The sequence below is a fragment of the Thermobia domestica genome, chromosome 9 (genome assembly GCF_964235325.1).
Source record: "Thermobia domestica chromosome 9, izTheDome1.hap1.1, whole genome shotgun sequence".
In the NCBI taxonomy this organism is placed as follows: domain Eukaryota; kingdom Metazoa; phylum Arthropoda; class Insecta; order Zygentoma; family Lepismatidae; genus Thermobia; species Thermobia domestica.
Window position 1 is genome coordinate 203,645,123 of NC_137462.1, and position 23,137 is coordinate 203,668,259.

General features: G+C 38.2%; 1 protein-coding gene across 9 annotated transcripts in view; it reads right to left on the minus strand.

Moving 5' to 3' along the window:
* Window positions 1-23,137, minus strand: part of pcx (pecanex) — a 155,982-nt gene that overhangs the window by 59,545 nt on the left and 73,300 nt on the right. For all 9 annotated transcript variants that reach the window (XR_014126824.1, XM_081725742.1, XM_081725747.1 and 6 more), the window contains 3 exons: window positions 17,511-17,699; window positions 14,651-14,844; window positions 179-409 (listed from right to left, as the gene is read on the minus strand). Coding sequence is in view for 8 of the 9 variants with exons in the window: in XM_081725742.1 (XP_081581868.1) it covers window positions 179-409; window positions 14,651-14,844; window positions 17,511-17,699 (614 nt within the window). In the remaining variant the exon portion in view is untranslated. The remainder of the gene's footprint in view (window positions 1-178; window positions 410-14,650; window positions 14,845-17,510; window positions 17,700-23,137) is intronic.

A 23,137-nucleotide genomic window follows, 5' to 3' on the forward strand; every position in this document is an offset into this window, starting at 1 on the left:
TAGCCTGGTAGTATCATAGAGTACGTCAAACAATGTTCCTCCGTTGATATTTGCATGTACAATTTTTTTGTCTATTAGTTTTACTTTTAGAAGGGCGTATCAAGATAAATGGTCCACTCTGTGTATAACTTTTTTTTTTAAATAAATTCTTTTGAAAAATATAGAACCTTTCACTTACTTTTTCTCTCTTGCTAGCACAGAACTGGATCCAATCGAGATAAACATTACAAAAGCTGTTTCTTGTAACTCCAGAGGCTCGAAAATCGAAATCCTCGTCTATATTCATGTTAAACACTGGGTCTAAGTCTACAAAATTCTTGTCTAAAGTAGGCTGAAGAGCATCTAATATGGTCTGTGAGTTGAGCCATTCTTCTAATTTCGGAGATCGAATAGCATAATATATTATGCTCTGAAAAAGATGAAAATAAAAATTCATTTCGCATTCTCAATCACACACATTTTATGATCTATTAAAGTAAAGAAAAAGGAAAACTATTACCACAAAATAGTGAAAACATTATCACACAACACTAGAAAGGTACACTTCTAATCACAAAACAGACTGCCTTCCAAGAGTCTACATCCAAAAAATTGAACCTAGATTTCCACGTCCTTCGGATCTGCTTACAAGGGAAATCTATTCTCTCTCCATTCCGTCAGCAACATGTGTGTTCTCTAATAGAAATAGACCATCTGGATATTGTCCTCAAGTAAATATTTAAGCGGTATGTAGAAAACAATTATAAAACATTAAAAAAGTCAAAAACAGGTATACTACGTGATATCAGATGCAAAACCTGTGGAAAGTACACGGAACAGTAACAAAAACAAACGAAGAAGGCTAACAATTATGAGCTCTTGGTCTACTACAACGGTTTTCAATGTGCGCGTTAACGCTCTCTTCCAAAAAAAAATCACTGGAACAAAAAGGGGCGATACACTATTTCCGAGGAGGCCGACTAAAGGGATATAAAGGAAATATAAGGGAAAAATGATGAATACGTATATAGTAAATTATAGAAACAAAATTTCGTTTCAATTTCGCTCTTTCTGCAAATATATCTTCAAAACTTTTTTAAGTACTTAGACTACTCGTCCAAGTTTACGTTCAGCCTCGTACATGGGTGGGTTAGGTTAAAATGACGGGGGGTGCTCACGACAATTTCATTCACCTAAAAGGCCAGTAGGTGTGGAAAAGGTTCAGAGCCACTGGTCTAGTAGATAACGCAAAAGATTCTCGTACTAATACTCGTTTTAATATGGGTTCGAATACTGTCTAGAAAAGATTTCTTTTTAAAGAACCTGCATTTTACTTACAAAGAGCATTTATGATTACACGTAAGAAATGTATAAATGTATCACAGCTATGTAATATTGTATACTAGTTGAATACACCCATGCTTCGTACGGGGGCTGTATTTGGAAGTCAACGTCTGTAGGAGTATCACCATTGATCTCAGCGACCGCGAAAACTATAGATTTGATATTAATATCGGTCATTTTGGGCTATTTTTTCCATGTCTCGGTATCCCCCCATTGACTCCCGGCCCGCATACAATTGTAACTAAATTTGCAAGTCATCGCTAATGGAAGTGTCACCATTGATTTCAGCGACCGCGAAACTGGGATTTGACACTAATATCGGTCATTTTGGGTTACTTTTATGTGTCTCGGTATTTCACCCCCTCCCGGTGACCCCCGGCCAGAAGCCGAATAGCGTGAATTTAATGCGATCGGAGTTTTACCATTGATTTCAGAGACCTCGAAAACTATGGATTTGATACTAATATCGGTCATTTTGGGCTATTTTTTTACATGTCTTGGTATCCCCCCGCCGACACCCGGCGCGCATGCAATTGTAGCTGAATTTGCAAGTCATCGCTAATGGAAGTGTCACATTAATCTCGGCGACCGCGAAAACTATGGATTTGACACTAATATCGATCATTTTTGATTACTTTTACATGTCTCGGTACCCCTCCCCCGGTGACCCCCGGCCCGGAGCCGAATAGCGTGAATTTGGAAGTTAATGCGATCGGAGTTTCACTACTGATTTCAAAGACCGCGGAAACTATGAATTCGGCACTAATATCGGTCATTTTCTACTGCTTTTACATGTCTCGGGAAACGCCCCCCTAAGACTCTCCTGGTTCGAATTTTGACAAAAAAATTTATCTCTGGTCTGGAGCCTGGACCAAGGTACTCGTGACCAAAATTTGGATCTTTCGGTCAATTTGTCTGGTTCCCAAGCCGGTTCCGGTAAACGCCTTCCCCTCAGACACCCCTGTTTCGAAATTTGGAAAAAGGGCTTCGTCTTGATCTGGGGCCTGTGCCAAGGTACCCCTGTCCAAAATTTGGTAACTCTCGGTCAACTCGTCTGATCCCCAGGCCGCACATAGACAGGCAGGCAGACAGACAGACACACAAACAAACTCTTTATTTTATTTATATTAGATAGATTAGATTACAACATATATAGTTCCTCCTCCTGTATCCCGGACGTTTAACACCAGCGCGGGATGTCTGATTCTGGGCGGGAGCTCATGTGGTTCGGATTTTATGTTAAGCAGCAGGTCCAGGCCTCATATAACCTCGGTATTAAAAGGGACGCTAAGACTCCAATACAGCACAATATTTATCTCACACAAAAAAACAATATGGAAACATGTTCATTCTAGAAACTTAATTCTCTAGTATTTTTCGCAAATTGGAATTATTGTATAAGAAAATAAAGGGTTGTTAAATGATATCAATACCAACAGATGTGTTCGCTTTGCGTACAAGAAGAATAACATGTAATAAATATAAAACTGGAAATTTGAATATCAAAGAACTTGTCCTACTTTTTCTCTTTCAGATTTGGAATTATCAACAAAGCTGAATCACGTATTCTTAATAAACAGATTGTGTATTGAAGAGCGCATCTCCAACTTAAGAAATCTAACAGTGGGCACTTTCTGAACAAAGGAAGAAAAATTTCATTATTTTACAGATTTTCTTTCTTCGTTTTTTAAATTCTTCTTCCTAGGACCGAAGTTTCCGAAAATTTTAAAACATGCATTCCCTTACTTTTAATTAAAAGTTTATATACCGAATTTCACACCTCAACTTAAGCATTCTTACATTGGTCTTTTTCTGAATAGAGGGGAAATTGGATATTGAAATGATCTGATTTTCACCTTTGGGGAGGAAATTTTTAGGAACACTGAAACACATTTATTAATTTGTTATTTTAATTATTTTTAATTAAGACTTTATTTACCCAATTTCACACTTTCATCTTAAACGAATCTTCATATTTCGTGCTTTCAAAATAACATAGAAAAGAAGAAGTCTGGAAAAGTCTCTTACGACTTTTTTTTTTTTTTTTGAAACGCTGAAACATATTTCCTTACATTTAATTAAGAGCCTATATGTCTAATTCCACAATTCCAACTTAAGTGAATCATTGATTCAGCACTCTCTAAATAAAGAAATGTAAATATTATAGAAATGATATCCCTTGCTCCCTTAGGAACGAATTTTCGAAAATACTAAAATTCGTATTTCGTTGGTTTTAATACAGTCTATACGCCGATGCCGTGTTTCATCTGTCAAATTCACGTGTTCATGAGATATTACATTCTTAGCACAAAATCTATTCCCACCATTAATCCGCTGTAGAATACATATTTAAATAACTCTTATGATATCCCTTGATTTCGTGTCAAAAGAAGTATTCTGCCCAAATTTCAGCCCAAAGCACGAAGTTCAACAGCAGTCATCCGTGGAATGTTTCCGCAGCAAATTATCTTTCGTTTCGTAGACGCTGAATGGCCGCCAAGTTCGCGTGATTTATTACCATGCAATTTTCTTCCTATGGAGCTATTTTAAAGGTATGCTCTATAGCCACCAACTTCAACACTTAGGAACCACGGCGTTTTTTCTTTCTTAATAAATCATTTACAACTGTTTCCTGCAAAATTTATTCCACTGATTCAAATCACAAGGAATGAGTTGTTGCTCTATTTGAATGCTAACGGGATGGAACTTCAAATTCTCACATGAGATGCATTGAATGTTTCTAAGAGTTACACATACGGCGATTGACTGGTTACGAGTACAACGATGAGGACTACGCTGAAAACCTTGTGCCACTCTGTGTATACATCGCTAAGAGGAGCTGCTAACTGCAACTAAGTTTAACGAACATAAGAGTACGTGGAAAAATCGCCAAAATCCACACAATTTAGTAGAAAGTTAGGGGGAGTTGTCAGAATTCCTAGAAAGGTACCCACTGATATATCAATGAAAAGTTTTACTGGAACTAGTGAGTATCGTTAATATACATCAGTCTCAATTTTAGTCTACAGTAATTTGCATAGAAAAGATCCTTTCAAAAGATTAAATTACTGGTGGTATTATTATTATTATTACTATTATACCCAACACAGTGGTAAGGTCAAAACATACGTATTTTGCAAGATAACTGCATTTGTTGGGGAGGAGGTGAAGGGTAATGCGTCTTATAGCTTGTAAATTGCCTTCTGTTTGGAACACAGGGTCGATAGGTTGATAAAATGTATCTGTCACCCCTATTCAACTGTACTGTCATTCAAATAACACTTTCCTGTGTGGTCACCTTCAAATTCAACAATGATATTCGTCTCTAGTGCTGTCGAAATCGGTTTTTGAAAAAACCGAAAACCGGTTTTTGAAAAAAGTGAAATTTCATAAAACCGAAATGTCGGTTTTGAAAACCGCATTTGCGGTTTCGGTTTTGAAAACCGCATTTGCGGTTTCGGTTTTGAAAACCGCTTTTGCGGTTTTCGGTTTTCAGAAAATCGGTTTTCTGAAAAACCGAAAACCGCAAATGTCACACTAATATCAAGTAACGACGAGAAAACAGCTAAGAATCTTTCCCCACTTCGGCTCACAGTTGCCAGATGGAGGGAAATTTTCCTCGGCGTAGGGAAAAAATTATCAAAATTTGCAGAAGGAAAAGAAGTTATTTTTTCTTAAAATGTCTTAAAGTGAAGGAAAATTCTTGGTGAATATACTTGTACAATTGGCAGAATAAAAAAATAAGTTGCAATTTCTCAAAGAGGCACGGGTATCGTTATTGGGAAGTAAAAAGATACAGAATAAAATATGATCGGTGTTTCCTTCACGTATAAACTACTGCAGATGTCTGGGACTTTCGATAAGAAACCAGTCAACACATGCAAAACCACAACATTCACATTTATCGGAGTGGCAACAAATCAACAATAAAATTGTGTATTGAGATAGAGATTTTTTCTTTCTTTTCTCTTTCTTTTTTATTAAGAAAGGGAGGTGGTGCCTTTTTGTTAACAAAAGAAAGAGTGGCAGTACTATTTTTAAAAACAAGGGGAAAGAGCAATAATAATATAAAAGATGTCAGTCTAAGTGGATGATATTTCAAATTGAATATCATGAGTTGCATGTGTAGTGATCTTAAATAGGGATATACCTTATTTCTATTGAGCTTAGTGTTGGCTTATTACCCTATTTTAGCGGGTACCACCCGATTTTCAGGTTCTATATTCGTCTCCCTCTTAAACATATCTTAATCACGAAAAACCACCCGCTTTTTGGGATTGGAGAAAAATCTAAGAGGACTTAGTTGATAAAGTGTTGGTATGGTATATTCAACGTAAACCGCTACATCTCTGACAATCTCAATCGCGATTGAGTTAAATTTGGACTCGCGCTCAGGCTCAGGCTCTGGGCTATCTGAGCAGTGCACGTGTGCAGAATCATTTGCTAATAAGAGATCTGCTCTAATGCACAATGGTTTTCTTTATGTATTTCATGTGTTTTTAATGTAATGTATTGGAGGTTCTATACGAATGAATATTCGTTTGTAGATGTTGTAACAAACATACTTGAATTATTCATGCCTTCACAAGGTACAAAGAATGCCGAACGACAATTCCAAGACTCTTATAGAAGCGAATTTACGTTTCTTAGCCAGGGCAGATCAGTTTGAAGCAAAATGTACACTCTGGAAAACGGTTTCGTTTGAAACGTAGGATGCAGGGAAGCAAATTGGACCTCCCCTGATTTTTATATATTTTGTAAATTAGACCACGAGGAACAAGAATATGAAGGAAATTTGACATTCCGAGTTTCGGAACTCGAGATATTCGAACATAAAGTGACCACGGAAGTAAACCGGACTCCACCTGATTTTTATATATTTTGTAAACTAGATCACGAGGAACACGAAGCTGAAGTAGTTTTGACATTCCGACCTCCGGAACTCGAGATATTAAAACTTAAAGTTTAATATAGACGCTATCTATCTATATGAAAAAACACAATATTCTCTATACGAAACATATTATGTCCTGTGAGATATATAAAGATAACCAAGAAAGTTCTGTCGCTTTTTGTGGAGGTCTATGTTCAATTGACCCTCATACCGTGAGTTGAGTGCGAATGGAGATAAGGCGAAGGTCAGTTGTTGGTGTGGGTATATCCAACATTCTACCTGGTTGTGGCAGTTCAGTTACAACGTGAACTTGTGTAAGGACGGAGTGAATATGGAACCTCCACAGAGCATCATAAGGGCGTGTATGCTGTACGAGTTCAAACTTGGATCAAACGCCACTGCAGCGGGGCAGAAGATACCTCAGGCCTTTCGTGAGGGTGCCGAACAGTGGACAGACATGTGAGGAACTGGGGCTAACATTCAATGTTATAACAAAAGAGACACTGACCAAAGCTTAAAACTTTGCTTTATTTTAAATTATAATTTGTAACTGTTTCGGATATCTAGCATATCCTTCTTCAGACACGATCGAAATTAATGAAAATACAGACATATATATAAATGTTGTTATAACAAATTATAATTTAATTGAAATTGTAATTGAAACAGTTACAAATTATAATTTAAAATAAAGTAAAGTTTTAAGCTTTGGTCAGTGTCTCTTTTGTTAAAACAATTAATCCAAAGCCATGAATAGTCTTACTATTCAATGTTAATGGAGAAACCATTCTCCAGCACCTCCATCAATTTGGGAAGCACTACAAGTTGGGTCTATGTGTCCCAGATGATTTGTCTCCGGGCCAGAAGGCTACGCGTGCAGACACCTGTGATTCTTTGCTGTCTCGTCTGAGGAAGGAGCCATTTCTGGACAGGGTGTTGACATGTGTTGAGAAGTGGGTCCTGTACGAAGCTCCACGGCGCCGTCATCATTGGTTAAAATTCCATGAACCGGTTGCAAAACAGCTGAAATCAGCAATGCAGCAGAAAGTCCTCATGTGTGTTTGGTGGACTGCTCACGACATCGTGCATCGGGAACTGCTACCGGGTGGTCAGAGCAGAACATCAATGCAACTGCGTACTGTCAGCAGTTGAGTCGTGTTCAAGAAAAACTCAAAACCCTGGAGCCAGCACTTCTCAATCGCTAAGGGGTTCCCTCGTTACGGAACAACGCTATGCCCCACATAGCTAGAATGAGCCGGGACACTATCCTACGCTTTGGATGGGAAACACTATTGCATCCGCCATACTGTCCGGACATTGTACCGTCCTGTTATCACCTGTTCCTTTCCTTGGACACTCACTTTAAAGGACTCCAGTTCAACTCCGTAGTAGAGGTGCTAAATGCACTTGATACCTTCTTCGCTTCACGGCAAACCAAGTTCTACCGCGAAGGAATCCATGCCCAACCCGAACGTTGGCAGAAGGTCATTGATACTGATGGGTACTATTTTTGATCTTCCAGGTACGTCTTAGGTGACATATCGATGCTCTAAGTGATAGGTCAAAAAGCGACAGAACTTTCTTCGTTACTTTTATACATATTACATAAAACTACTGTATAAGTTCTAGTATCTCGAGTTCGGGAAGTCGAAATGTCAAAATTTCTTCAGATTCGCGTTCCTCGTGGCCTACTTTACAAAATATATAAAAATCAGGTGGCGTCCAGTTTGCTTCCATGGTCAACTTATGTTCGAATATCTCGAGTTCCGACATTCGAAATGTCAAAATTCCTTCAGATTTTGTTCCTTGTGGTCTAATTTACAACATATATGAAAATCAGGTGGGGTCCAGTTTGCTTCCCTGCAGCCGAAAAGTACATTGGAAGTGCCATCAAAGAAATAACTAAAAAAAAAAAAAGTACTAAGGATCGCAGGTCAGTATTTGTAACACAGAAGTTCACATCAATACTTACGGTTTAGAACCCCTCACTTTTCTGATTTTAAAATATGGCAACCCTAATTTAGCTGTCACTTGTACAACCATCGAACTATCCCTTTCGCACTGTGCTGCACATATTACAATAATAGCCTTGGAGCAAATAAAAAAAAGTTAAAACACACATATAAATCAATACATTTGTCTCGATCGATAGATGCTTTCACAATTGTTAAAAGGTGTAATTAAAAACAGCAAACATTGTTTCTGCTTTGAAAAGGACAATCCCTTATAAAACCGCAAACACGGTTTCGGGCGGCTTTCGCTTTCGAAAAGAGCTTTTGCGGTTTCAGTTTTGAAAACCGCATTTGCGGTTTCGGTTTTGAAAACCGCTTTTGCGGTTTCGGTTTTGAAAACCGCATTTGCGGTTTCGGTTTTTGAAAACCGCTTTTGCAGTTTCGGTTTTGAAAACCGCATTTGCGGTTTCGGTTTTGAAAACAGCTTTTGCGGTTTCGGTTTTGAAAACCGCTTTTGCGGTTTCGGTTTTGAAAACCGCATTTGCGGTTTCGGTTTTTGAAAACCGCTTTTGCAGTTTCGGTTTTGAAAACCGCATTTGCGGTTTCGGTTTTGAAAACCGCTTTTGCGGTTTCGGTTTTGAAAACCGCTTTTGCGGTTTCGGTTTTTGAAAACCGCTTTTGCGGTTTCGGTTTTTGAAAACCGCTTTTGCGGTTTTCGGTTTTCAGAAAACCGGTTTTCTCAAAAACCGAAAACCGCAAATGTCACAAAAATTCAACAGCACTATTCGTCTCCGAGACACTTGGTCGCGGAAATAACGTGAACGGGACTCCGAACCCAGTCGGCATCTGCTTATGCATTGTGGAAGAAAGTGTTTCAATATCTCATCGCTAGTAATTTTTAAAAAAGAATTTCATTGGATTTTAATGGCAATTGTTGGAAAATAGTGACCAAACTTCAGCAAATATTTTACGATATTCGACGATAAATGTGGCCACAATACAAACAATCGGCTAGCGACGATGTATGCAAACATTTGTTTTCTCCAGAATAAAAGCAGTCTTATTCACAGCTTTGAGTGCACGTTTTCACTATTTTTTTCAACCTATTTTGTCTCTGAATATCTTCAAATATTCCCTAGAGATTGACCAATATTTTCTCATAATCGGAATTTCAATTCGCTGGAAACTAAAAACACATGACAAGCAATGATGTATTGAAACACTGTCTTCCACAATCCATAAGCTTAGGCCGACAGGGTTCGGAATACCGCTCAGAATAGTTCCGCACCGGGCCGCTCTGGAGCTGCGCTATCTGTTTGAAGCTCCAAATACGCGCATTGACTACGAATGAAATGCTGGTGATGTAAACTGATATTCGTATTCATTATCAGTGCCAGTCTATGGTGGATAATCTATTTAGTTTAACAATAAACTGATTTTTCTTTTCCACATATGATACGCGTACTATGTTGTAGTGTGCAAAATTTTTGTTAGACAGCTGATCTGCGCAAAACAACACATTGATGACAGTGTCTTTTGAGAAAATATTGATCATCACATCGCAAGATCACATCCAGGCCCACAACTAGAGGCCCCCCCCCCCAACCTTTTCATGGCCCCTCCAGATCTCAATACAAAATGCTCTTTTTAATACAAAAATCACAATTTAGATATTTGTAAGAGAATTTTTAATGACTTGGTCGTCCTATCTTATTCATGGCCCCCCCAAACTTCTGTGTCTGGTTGCGGGCCTGATCACATCACGGGCAAGAACATCACAATGCGTAATTGTTTCATATGTAAACACGAGTCGATTGGCATAGTATCGTTATGAAATCGAAGTTAACATCCCCGAGACCTTCTTTAGTTAATCTGATTTTAACAATTTTGAATTTAGAAAATGCCCTCTCACATGTGATAGTAAGAACAAATTTGAAAGCAGTGTACAAATTACTCAACAAATCACTTTGTTGCGACAGGAAGTTGAAACAGAAGAGAAAAATAATATACAAGATAAACATTTAAAGCACTTCTGATTGTTCACATTTTCATTTTATTAACACTCAGTTTGTGTGTCGGATCCATTTTCGCTTTCAGAGGCAGGTCCATTGAACGGTGTACGTATGAAACAACAGGTGAAAGCGATAAGCGCAAGGAGCTATTACGGACTAGAGGGGGCCTTTGCTAAGTACAAAGTTTTACTGGCTCATGGGGCCGTACAGATATGAGCAAGGGGCGCCCGAGAAGACCTCTTTCGGAAAGACGAACTTAGGCTCAAGAAAGCATTTGCGATCGCGAAAATTCGACCAAGGCCTACAGGTCCTGCGCCTTGTGATCCCTGTGGGGCCTCTCGATCTTAGGCCCTTAGCGATCGCCAAGTAGCCAACGTGGCCAGTCCGGCACTGTATGAGAGAAACAAGACACGAAGTAGACTTGGAAGGGGTGGAAGAATTGGAAAGGGAAAGAAGTATTATAAGATTTTTTTTTAAATTTTGAACCAGGGGAGGGGGTCTCAGGGAGGCGTTTACCGGGACATGTAAAAGTAGAAAATGACCGATATTAATGTCGAATTCATAGTTTTCGCGGTCGCTGAGATCAATGGTGAAACTCCGATCGCATTAACTTCCAAATTCACCCCATTCGGCTACAGGCCGGGGGTCACTGGGGTGGATACAGACATTCATCCCGATCAAAGGCGTTTGATATTTACACCTGAAATATCAATAAGAAATCTAAGAGTAGTAACTACTCATCATTACTGCTGGAACATACAAGATTAATATCATTACACACTTCTCGAATACAAGTTCTATATTGAGTATGTCGTTACAAAATAAGTTCTAGTACAAGGTGTTCACAGTCGTGGACTCTTCAAACGATGAATTGTTTGAATATAAGGTATTTATATTAACAAAGAGCATATGCTTCATCATTTTTCAACTGAGCATACCAAGAGAACACAAAATAATATTCTAAGCAAGTGAAAAGACTTTCATCAGTTTTACACAGCTACTGAGGAAGGCGATACAGATGGCTGAAACAGTTTAATAGAATTAAAATACACTTGAACGCAACAAGTTATCATTATCCTTATAATCAAAATTACTAAGCTTGTACGTATTCCTATGGCGAACAATGGTCTCCTTACCTCCATTAGCAATTACAGTTTAAAAATTATACAAATATGTACACTCCGCATAAAAAAAAAGACAGCTAACGCCATGCAGTTACGCCACTCAGTATACACCTTCTTATCCCATAATCGTATCAGGTAAAGAGACCCCCCTTTCTTCTCTTTTCTTCTCTCCCATACTAAAATTAGCTAACAAAATGAGCGCAATTCTAATTTCAAACTACACAAGTATTAGTTTCGGTAAAATAAAATAACAAAACCGAGACGAAACCAAGATCCATAGGTTGATGTAGGGAGAAACTGAAACACACACAATGAAAACTTGAAAACAAATGAATGTCTATTACACAGAGATTCAGAAATGAGGCAAAGAGAGAAAGAAGAAAAAGGAAAGGGAGAACAGATAAAACTGTGGAATTCAAACGTGGTAAGAAAAGAATCTAACATTATAAAGTTCCGTTTCCACAAATCCAACAGTAATATAGAAATAACGTTTGTTTTTATATACTTTTTCATAACTATTCGAATATATAGAGGATGCTTTAAACATTCATTATGTCACTTTCATAATGGATAGCATACTCAATTTCAAGTAGAACTGTAGATCTCTGAGACACATCTAGGATAATGTCGAAAGTTTAACAGACATGCTTTGTCTCCGCGTGGTTCGATTGCAAATTCAGCAGTATTCATTGGACGTACTGATCCAAAATACATTCTAATATACCCAGTAGATGGCGTTGGTCATATCCTAAATTGCAAACTAAAAAACCCAAAAAGAAAGAAAGAAAGAGAAAATTGAAGAGTGCTATTTTACTGCTAAATTTCTATCAGAAATACCCTATATTAAAAGTCTAGACTGTATCGTAATGAAAAGTTACAAATGTTCGAAAGGAAAAGTTTATGTTCCTCATAGATGTAGCATGTTTCAAATTTCAACGTGAATAAAACACATTGAATTATAGGATGGAAACAAATTTTGTGTCGAACTAGTATAAATAAAATTTTGTTTTCAAATAACCAAAGAGGTTACCATTTTCTAGTCTTTTTCGAAGATTTATCTGTTCCGAACATCCAGCATTGATTTAATCTCTTCCGGATATAACGTAATTTGCACAGATAGAATGAACACACTAAGAGCTCAAACGGATCATCTGTCAGTCGGATGATGTTGATTAGGTTATAGACCACCACTGGGTCGAGGATTCAAACCTCTAGTGACCCGGTAATTCGATTGAGAGTCGGTAACCCTGAGAATAAAAAAAGAGATTTTACTTATTCTCTTGCGTTTAAACAGTATTTCTATAAGAGATGACCTGGACTGGAGATGTTATCCCCAGAGCACGAAAAACACGACGCCGAAGTTAAAAGTTAATTAGATTCTCCAGACCAGGTATATCGGGCTCTTGCTCCGTTTTAACTTTGGAACATGAAGTGCGTGTGTGTGTGAGAGGGAGAGAGGGGGAGAAGTGAAAGATGCAAAGACAGGACAGGAAAACGTCAAGAAAGAGAGAGAAGGGGAGACGAATATAAATATGAAACATACTTATCATTGCAGTAAATGATGTAGAAGGCACACACTGTTTACTCGAAGTATCCGCCAATGATGCCTTGTAAGTTCTCCATCAGAAGATGAATCTCTGTTTGCAGCCATTCTTTTATGCGCAAAAATCATACTACCTGATGGGGAATCGAACCAAGGGTTTCCATTTGGAAGTCTAGCACGTTACCACTACACCAACGATTGTTTTAGCCAAACTTTGTTTAACAAATGGGGTAGTGTTTCTTTCTGAGAACGATAAGACGAAAAGTGTATACTGCAGATCAATGATGTCTTTGGAATATCCTGGTAATTCCCTTGCCCTTTCCCAACTAACATTCGTAAATCGTTTCTATCATAATACAGGTGTTTGCTTCCATATTCTTATGTATTGCTTGTCCAGTATGATAAGTCGATTCTTTACAATCACTTTGTAAAAAAATTAACTTTGGCGTGAACAGGATTTGAATGTATGTTAGATAGCTGTATTATTCATAAGGTCATACACTATCATGCCACGCAAAATTAGAAGCCAAATATTACTTACTTCAGCCCTGATCTTTGGAACGAACCAAAGAGCACAACGAAATTCATTTATTAGACAGCCTACAGAGAAATTAGTGACCACTAATAAAGAAAAAACATACAATCGAGGAAAAAATAGAGAAATAAAAAATATTTTGCAGTAATTTCGCCGTGCGAGTTCAAAAGATTATTAGCTGTATGTGGGGACAAAGCCCCAAGTAGCAGATTCGTGCTTCGTTGGGTATCCGAATTCAAAGAAGGCAAAGACAGTGCTGCAAAAGAACAAAAGCACTGGGCGTCCTGCAACTGCACGCAGACCAAGCAATGCCGCACGAGTGAATGATTTGATAATGAAACACAGGAGAATCACGTTTGATGAACTAGAGAAAGAAACAGCTCTATCACGGGGTTTCCTCTACACTATCATTCATGAGGATTTGAAGCTGCACAAGGTGTGTGCAAAATGGGGGCCTCATGACCTCACCGTTGCACAGAAACAAAAGCGTGTGGAGATTTGCCAGCAGTTGATGCAACAGTACAGTGAAAATCCGACCGAGTTCTTTGAGCGTCTGGTCACCGTCGACGAAACTTAGTTCCTCTACGAGACTCCACAAAAGAAACGCCAGTCCATGGAATGGAGGCATACTGGAAGCTCTCGTCCCAAGAAGGCACGGATGGGACTATTCGTGCGAAAACAAATGGCGACCGTTTTCTGGGATCAGGAAGGGATACTGCTGGTGGAATGGCTACCTCCCAATACGTCCATCGACAGTGAGAGCTACTGCAGGTCACTGCATAGACTCCGCCGACGCATCCAACAACGCCGACAAGGAAAATGGGGCCGTGGCGTTCTTCTCCAGCACGATAATGCACGGCCACATATCAGTCGCCAGATAATTGCCACATTGCATGAACTAGGGTTTAGTGTACTGCCGCATCCCCCATATTCGCGGGATCTGGCTCCTAGCGACTATGCTTTATTCGACACAATGAAAGAGGGCATAAGAGGTAAAAAGTTGCCGGGGAATACCTCTAAAATAAAATGTAATCGTTTGTTTAATAAATGGTTCCTGTGAAAACAAATTAATTTTAATGCCAATCATTTCTGAACGCCCTAAGTAGTATGGGAGAGAAGAAAGGAGGAGAGAGAGGGGGTCTTTTTACCTGACACGATTACGGGATAAGGTGTATATTGGGTGGCCTAACTGCACGGCGTTAGCTGTCGCAATTTTTTTGATGCGGAGTGTACCAAAGAATATCGCTAAATAAAAAGTAGATCTTACCTTCACGTAGTAAGTTATCAACACCTTTCTGAAATCAAACACTTGGAGCATTGAAACGGCACTATTATCTGAGATGCTATAACCTTCTAAAACATATTTAATTGCTGTTACTTCCCACGCCAACCATCGCTGACTAAAGGCTGCATTCATACTAAGCATATGAGGTAAATGGCCTGGTTCACAGCAACAACACCCTGAAATATCACACGCAATTAAGAACAGTTTTAAACTTCACCTCAGCTAAAATTTAAGCATTGACTCAACCTCATAGCATACTCACATTTAAAAAATATATTGTAAAAAATGAACTATAATACTAAATTTTATACTTTTTGAAAAAAAAAAAAAAAAAAAAAAACACATTAATCTCATATCTAAAATGGCTATATTTCGAGCAAATTTTCATATTTTAATGATATGCTTTCAAGTCAACTACAGAGTGTTCCAAAATGATCACTCTGCGTATAAGTCTTAAATGGGAATAGAAGAAAGGTGCAGTTTGCAGCATAATGTTCATACACGGCTGAAGTTATATTCTAAAGTGTTGTATAATAGCACATCCAACAAATCTCTTTTCTCTACTTCCTTTGCAGGTGAGGTTTTTGTTTTGTCTTTGCAGGTGAGGTATTGACGAAAATGACCATCCCCAGGAGATGGCACAGTGTGTGGAATGGTGGACAGAGACCAAATCTGCCATCCAAGTCAAGCGAAACTTTCAGACGCGTTACAGATGCACACTGCCATCACGTCCGACCATCCGGCAGTGGTACACAAGGTTCAAGGAAACCGGAAGTGTCATGAAGTTCTGGACGTCAGAGTACGACTGAAGCAAATGTAGAACAAGTGCAATAAGTATTTCTCCGAAGCCCAAGTAAATCAATCCGTAAAGGGTCTCGACAGTTGGAGTCACCACCGGCCACGGTGCACCGGGTGTTACACAAGTGATTGAAATTGCATGCCTACAAGTTGTAGTAGATCCATACGCTTCAATGTAATGACACACCAAAAAGCAAAGCACGTGCAATTGAGATTCGGAATCGCATTGACGAGAATAGAAACTTTGTCGGACGAAGCGTATTTGAAAGGTGATGCTGTCGGCTGAAGCGTGCTTTCATGTATCCACGATGGTAAACTGACACAATGTGCGGATACGGGGCTCAGAGAAACCCCATATAAGGAGGGAAATAGTGTGCGACAGTACAGAGGTATACGTCTGGTGTGTTCTGCTTCATGACCGTAAAGTAGGAACGTTTTTCTTTGCAGAGGAGTCAATTACTGCGACTGTTTATCTAGATATGTTGGAACAGTTTGCATTTCCACAGGTCGAATACCTACAACCTGACATCCTGCTGCAGCAGGAAGGTGGTCCTCTTCACTAGACCGCGATCGTTAGAAGAACTTTTGAAGACACATTTCCAGGTGACTGGATCGGTCGAAGAGGATCTATTGACTAGTCCCCAAGGTCTCCGGACATATTGCCACTATTTTTTCTTTGGGGCATTGTGAAAGAAGTAATCTACAAGACCCCAGTGAGAGACCTCAGAAACTGCGAGCTCGCATCGGCACAGCACTTGAACGCGTCACGGATGACATACTAGGCTGAACGTGGGCGGAACTGAAATATCGCTTTGATATCCTGTGTGCTACAGATGACACACACATTGTACTCTGTTAAGCGGCTACTAAAACCTTAAAAATGTGTGAACATTATGCCGCAAACCGCACCTTTCCACCTATTCGCATTTCTGACTTATATGCGATCAAAGTTGGAAAGATCATTCTGGAAAACCCGTATAATGTCATAGATGTGGGGACACTGTATTTTACGGGTATAAAGATCTCTAGTAACGGACAATACCAAAACAACAGCAGTTATAGATGTTTGAATCTATTGATAAACCTGAAATGTTTTACCTATGAGACATTAAAAATATGCAGTAGGTTTGCATTCTGGCAACACCGCCAGTTTTTCGTTGATTCGTCTAGGGCAGCAAGTTCAGAACGAATACTTCACAAAATAACTTACTCAAGCGGCGGCTCATTGGTTGAGAAAAACCAAGTGGGCTCTTTCGTACACTACACAGATGGAACTCGCACCAACAAACTTCATTCGCAAACAGTTTAGTTCACGCCACTATACTGGGCTTACGGAATGGTATTTTAAAATCTTTGTTCACGTGGTGCCGCCACGCTACTCCCGCAAAACACAAGAGAAATATTCTCATGGTTTAAACTAAACCTTGAATTGCTAGGGGAAAAATGAGAAATGAATCAGCAGACAGAAACCATGTATAGTGTATATTCAATAGCATACAATATATCCAATTATTCGGCAAAATCTTGTATCTGAGAACGGTCAGGTCCCAATCTTACGGGTTTTGAAAGATCTTACTGAATTGAATATTGTATTCTAATATTTGCATACTCTTTAGTTTTACAAAAATGTATGCTGTTGGGTTGAACAGTTTCAATATGGGTACAAAAAGCTTGACGGAATCCCTACCTGAAGCCAATCTTAAGTCGTTTCTCCTTAAAACTAGTTCAGTAAGGAAAACACACATTATACGCATTTTTGTTTCCTAAAGGTACTTTTATCTCACGTAAGTTTTTATCTAAGAAATTTCTAGTTCAATGTTCTATTGTTATGTCCTTTGGGCTGAAGATGGTTGATTAATGAAAGAATTGGTAGGATGAGAACGTAGGCCCATTCTTCGGAATCAAATTTGGTTGTAACGTAATTATCGTATTCTTGTTGTGTTCAAAGTTCATTCCTTTCTTCCTTGATTGCAGATTATCAGTAAGATGTACACAAATACTGTGCAGTTCGATACAAAGAAATTAATGAAATATAGTAACTAACCATCATTCTCTTCCACGCCTTCTGAAATTGCTTCCACTTCACGCTGTTGGCAGTATGTCCCACGAAATTCCAGTCCTCTCATTTGAAAGGTTACCAATCCATTTCCCAACTCAATGATGTGCACAAGACAGTTTAGGTAATCGGATGCGAGGACAAAGCAGTCACCCTGAGTAACAGGACCCCATCGACCTGTAAAATGTATTACACTGATTAATATTTTATAAATAATTCTTTTAAAAAGCACAGATAAGTATCAATATAATGAAAACAGCATGTATTGCAACAAGCAATCTTTGTTAATAACTGTGTGCATTTGTGGACTACGACTATCTTGTGTGAATGCTATAATAACTTATACATATTGATCTTCAATTCTGAAAAGATGATTTTTTTTTTTTTTTTTTTTTTTGATAGGTTCTGTTTGTTAATTTGACTTGACTTAGAGTTTAATGTTTTTCAGCAGCAAGGCTATATGAGGCGTGATATACGGCTTAATACGGGATCCGAACTATGAGCTCACGCCAGGAATAGAAATTGGATCAGCCACGCCAAATGTGCGTACGCTAACAGCTTACCCACAAGGAAGCTCTTCATTCATATATCTATCTATAAGTCAAAAATTACATCACGAACTTCAAGCGAATTCCAATAATCTTCATTTAAACACTGATAGTGTATTTTCAACCATTTGTTAAGTAAATAATAACAATAAAGAGAGAAACAGTAAAAATAAACTGGTTGATATAGAAGTTTAATTTTTTAAGAATTAAGGATTACTCGGGGTGCATAAACTGAGAGTAATTTCGTATGTTACGACGCCAATCTTTCAAATGGGTAAAAAAAAACTGTAGCAGTGCTGATTGTCACATTTACAACATTCACACTTTTATGTCGTGCATTTTGTGCAAATAGCGAAGCCGAACCAGATCTGTAGGAGCTGCAGTTTGAATTATGAATACGTTTCCAAAGGAAAATCTAAATTTTACGTTCCACGTTTATGCTGGCTAGGCTAAAGGAGACGGTGATGATGAGAAATGAATGAAATGAAGAAATTGGGAGGAAACTGGAGAACCCCGAACAAACCCACGCACGTGGTGTTTGTCCACCACAAAGCTCACTTGGCGCGAGCTGGGATCGAACCATGGACCCCATGCAACATAGGTGAACGCTCTCCCACTGAGCCACCGCGGCCTTTGAATACGTTTCAGTTTTTACAAAGTAGTAGGAGAGTGGATTCAGATTATGCATAATTTGGATTCAGAATTTGTCACGAAGTGTACGTGTCCAGAACACTTCTTAAAATATGAAGAGAAAAACAATGAGATGTCACTGATGGTTGAGATGGTGTTGCAAGTACAGTAGAATCCCTCTAATCCGTCATCTTTGGGACTGGAAGTATGGTCGGAACGCAAAAAAGGTAGGAATTATAAGAAAATACAGAAAAATACGGATTTTCAGCACTAAACCAACGAACAATAGGCACTGTAACAGCAAGTAAATAACAATGCCGCGATGGCAGTAATCGACAATGGGCCTCGTGAGTCACCGACGAGTCGGGACAAGTTCAACTCGAGAACGGTCGGATCAACCGGAATGGCGGACCATCTGAAGGCGGACGAGAGAGGTTCTACTGTATATGGGCCTTCTCACAAATCCATCGTATCTGCTTTCACCACACGAGTCATCTTTTTTGAGTATTAATAAACAGTTGTTTCATAGATTCGCTAGACGTTATGTTACGACCAGAGATGAATTTCAAACCTTCTTGTGCAAGTGAAGATCTAACAATGACTCTAAAGGCACTTTCATTGGTTCCAGTTTTGCTGGTTGTATCACATCCGATTAGACTATGTAATCTTGAAATAACGTCACACAGACTAGATCCCAGTTTATCTGTTTCTTAATTTCTTATTTTCTTACAGCAAATATCATCACGTTATCAAATCAAGGACCTCTAAATTTGCGCTATGTGAAGAGACGAAGGATAAATATCAGTCCAACTAAGCAGGGTTGGCAAAAACCGTGGTTTTCATTGAAAAAACCAAAAAACCCTTTTTTTAAAATTTAAACCAGGTTTTTCTTGGTTTAAACCAGGTTTTTTTGGTTTAAATAATTTGCTCTATGTATTCATATCATATATGGACAGAAATAAGTTTGTTTCGCCTTGGTGTTATTATGCAACAACCGGGTTATGCTGGAAGGGTCACATAAGCTTAAAGCGGAATCCAAACTGCTTCTCAACTTACATCCGAGGGAAATTGTCCTCCATTTGAACTCGGAACCAGGACTAATTGGATACAAATGCGATACGTCCGCCGACTCACTTACAAAGGACTCCTGATAAAAATACGTTGTACTGATCTTGACATACTTGTTAATTTAATTGTCAAGAGTAATTTCAACAGGACAAAAAGATAAACAGTTGCACAAGTGAAACCATTATACAGAATTACATATGGACAATTTCAAAGTACTACAGAGTACAGAAGAACTAATTTAGTCCAAGTTAGTTAACAACGACTGTTATTAGTCCAAGTTAAAGAAATACAACGACTTAATTTGCATATCAGTAAGAAAAGTGAATAAAGATACGAATTATTTGAGTCCACTTTGGTCCAGACTCATTTATACATAAATAGATACCAAAGATACTTCTCATTTCACTAAATGCCTCTTGTAGGGTTTTATGACTCCCCCCTCCCCCCACACACAAAGTACGGCATTTTGATGTATTTTATCAATAGTAAATATTATTGAAAGGAAACAATATTTAGAATTCTTCTTTGATTGCAATTACATAACAATAATAACAAACTATAAAAAATCATAAAACAAACATTCATAAACTTATACAAAAAACAAAAATTGCTTTTGTAGTATAATCTTCTTGAGTAATGAATGGGAAATTTAGGTCTGAATATAATACGAATAATGTACGAGAGTGAAACGTGATAACCCACAAATATGTGTTCATCAAGATTTTACAAACACTTGCACTTTTACGAACATTTTTCGTTTTTTGGTTTAAACTAGTTGGTTTTTTTGAAAAAAAAAAACAGCTGGTTTAAACCAGCCAACCCTGCAACTAAGTGTAATTTTTAAAAGTGTAAACTACTGCATCAACTCTTTCTTTGTTGTCGTTAAGTACTTAATAAAATGCTATAAGATACATTGCCCAAGTTAAAATAAATGAAGAATGTTGAAATTTGTATAAAGTTTGTGATATAATGTAATCTTTTTCCTCTCCCCTTAAAAAAAAAAAAACTTTCTATCAGAATGGCGTTTAAAAAAAATTTCACTTCAAACTGAAGGTCATAAAGTTTTAAGTAAACTCTGCATCTGCAAAATTGTCATAGGGCCATTAGTTATATAGATATATGCTCATAATTATTAGCGTGAGATACACCTAGCGACAATCTTGAAATGTAGACGCCATTATGATTTTGCATTACTCTGCAAGCATAAAATCATCTTATTACATCATAAAGGCCGCAATGCCAGTACAAATAAGCAAAAAACAGCTCCAGTAGAACTTGTAAGAAACAAATTATTAGCATTGCGTAAGTGTGACCCCTATCTTGGAATATGGCCACAATCTTGGTTTTGCATGCATGAAATCATCTTATCAGTACACCCAACACAAGTCAGTACAGAACATCTCCGATAAAACTGGCAAGTGAAATGTGAACCAGGTTCCCGTATGTGTATAGATATAGTGGGACGTTAGAACAGCATTCTTTAATACCAAAGGTTGTAAAATCCCGCCGTGACTTTACAGTCTGCTCATATTACTTTTGCACTTTTATTTCATTTTCAGCATAATTATATAGCCTATATAAAGTGCACACCAGGAGTACGTGCAGTTTCGTTCTAATTTCCAAGAACAAGGGAATACAGGAAACTAACCTGTGTCTATTTCTCAATATAAAACCCAATTCCATAACGTGTAGCATGTGTCATAGTCATCTTTGGAGTCATGTTTCAGGTATTGGAAAACAGCACTTTCTGTGGATGATCTACTCGCAAAATGGCGTCCACGGAGAATCCTTGAGGTTTGGGAACAACCAGAAATCACTCGAGACTAAATCTGGTGAGAAGGGTGGATGTGACAGAAGTTCAATACCGTGGTCAGTCAAGAACGAGGTAAAAAACAGTAGCACGGTATAGTGGTGCACTGTCCATGTGCAGGATGAAACTGCCATTTGTCATAGTTTCTCAGTGAATTTTGGCAAAATTTTGTATCCAAAAGTACGAAAATACTCGCCATTAATTGTATGATCTTTCGGAACACGGTGGGACAATATTACTCCTTGAGAATCCTAGAAAATAGCGTACAAAACCTTCAATTTGATGCCACCTGACATTTGGGGGGGGATGGTGAACCTGTGCATTTCTACTCCCTCAACTGCGTTCTGTTTCTGAGTTGAATAGTGGAATTTGTAATTCATTCATTGTCTCAACATTTCCCAACAAACAGCGTCCTCTTCTGAGGCATGTTAAATTTGCAACATTTGATAGTGTCTTTGCCTCTTTTTGATCCTCATTAAGCATTCGTGGAATCCAGCGTCAAGAAACTTTCCTTAGGCCCTTCATTTGTAATTATTTGCTGTTCCTATTGTTAGTTCCAATGTATCACAAATCTTCTGCGTGGTAACACGCCCATCTTCCATGATGAAATTTTCAACACAGACAATGTCAGCTTCAGTTGATGCTCTTTTTGGACGTCCAGATATCTGCTCACATTTCACACTCGTTCGCGCTGATATGAACTCATGCACCCATTTCCTACCAGTGTTTTCTGCAAGAGCACTATCACCGCACATCCCCTTTAAGTAAAGGATAAATCCAAGTATTTCAATATAATGTATTTCTTTTGTTGCTATAATGCACAAAAGTTGCAACGTGAACGATTTTCTAGGTATTGATGATGATGCACACGAAAGGGATGATGATTTTTTATTTGATACAGATCAAATAAAAGATAAAAATCTCACCTTGACTGCAAAGTCAATATCAAAATCCTCATACATATTGTTTAGTGACGCCACAAGTAAGTATAGGTGGGATTTCTTGACTTGAGTACGTGACTGCAAAGTCAATAGTATAAGCCTCATATATATATCGTTTGGTTGACGCCAGAAATAACTGTAGGTGGAATTTCTTGACTTAAGTACACCAACCTGCCTAATAGCATGGTTTGACTCCTGCAAGTGTTTCGATTGACTAGAAGTGGGTGTATTGCTTTTGGCATTTCTAATGTTCTTAGAACTTCGTTTTAATATTTCTTTTCTTCTCGCCTATGTAATTTCACCGCAGCTATATGTTGCTCTGTTGTTGAGGAAGAATCAAGTCCCAGCTGCAGCTTTTGAAAAGAAATGATGTTTGTGTTTCTGAGAGAAACGAGAAATAATTAAAATTTCATTTTTGCACAGTCAGTTTAAGGCTACTAGATATACTCGAGTAAACTGCGGCACTTACAAACGAGTTGCTTATGTTTATTTCATATGAAGTTAGCATATGAACACATTTTCATCGGTAATAAGCCTAAACATTATAGATACTAACTAAATACCTGAGTAATTACGATTTACACCAAGACACACAAAACCTTCCATCTGGAGTGGAAC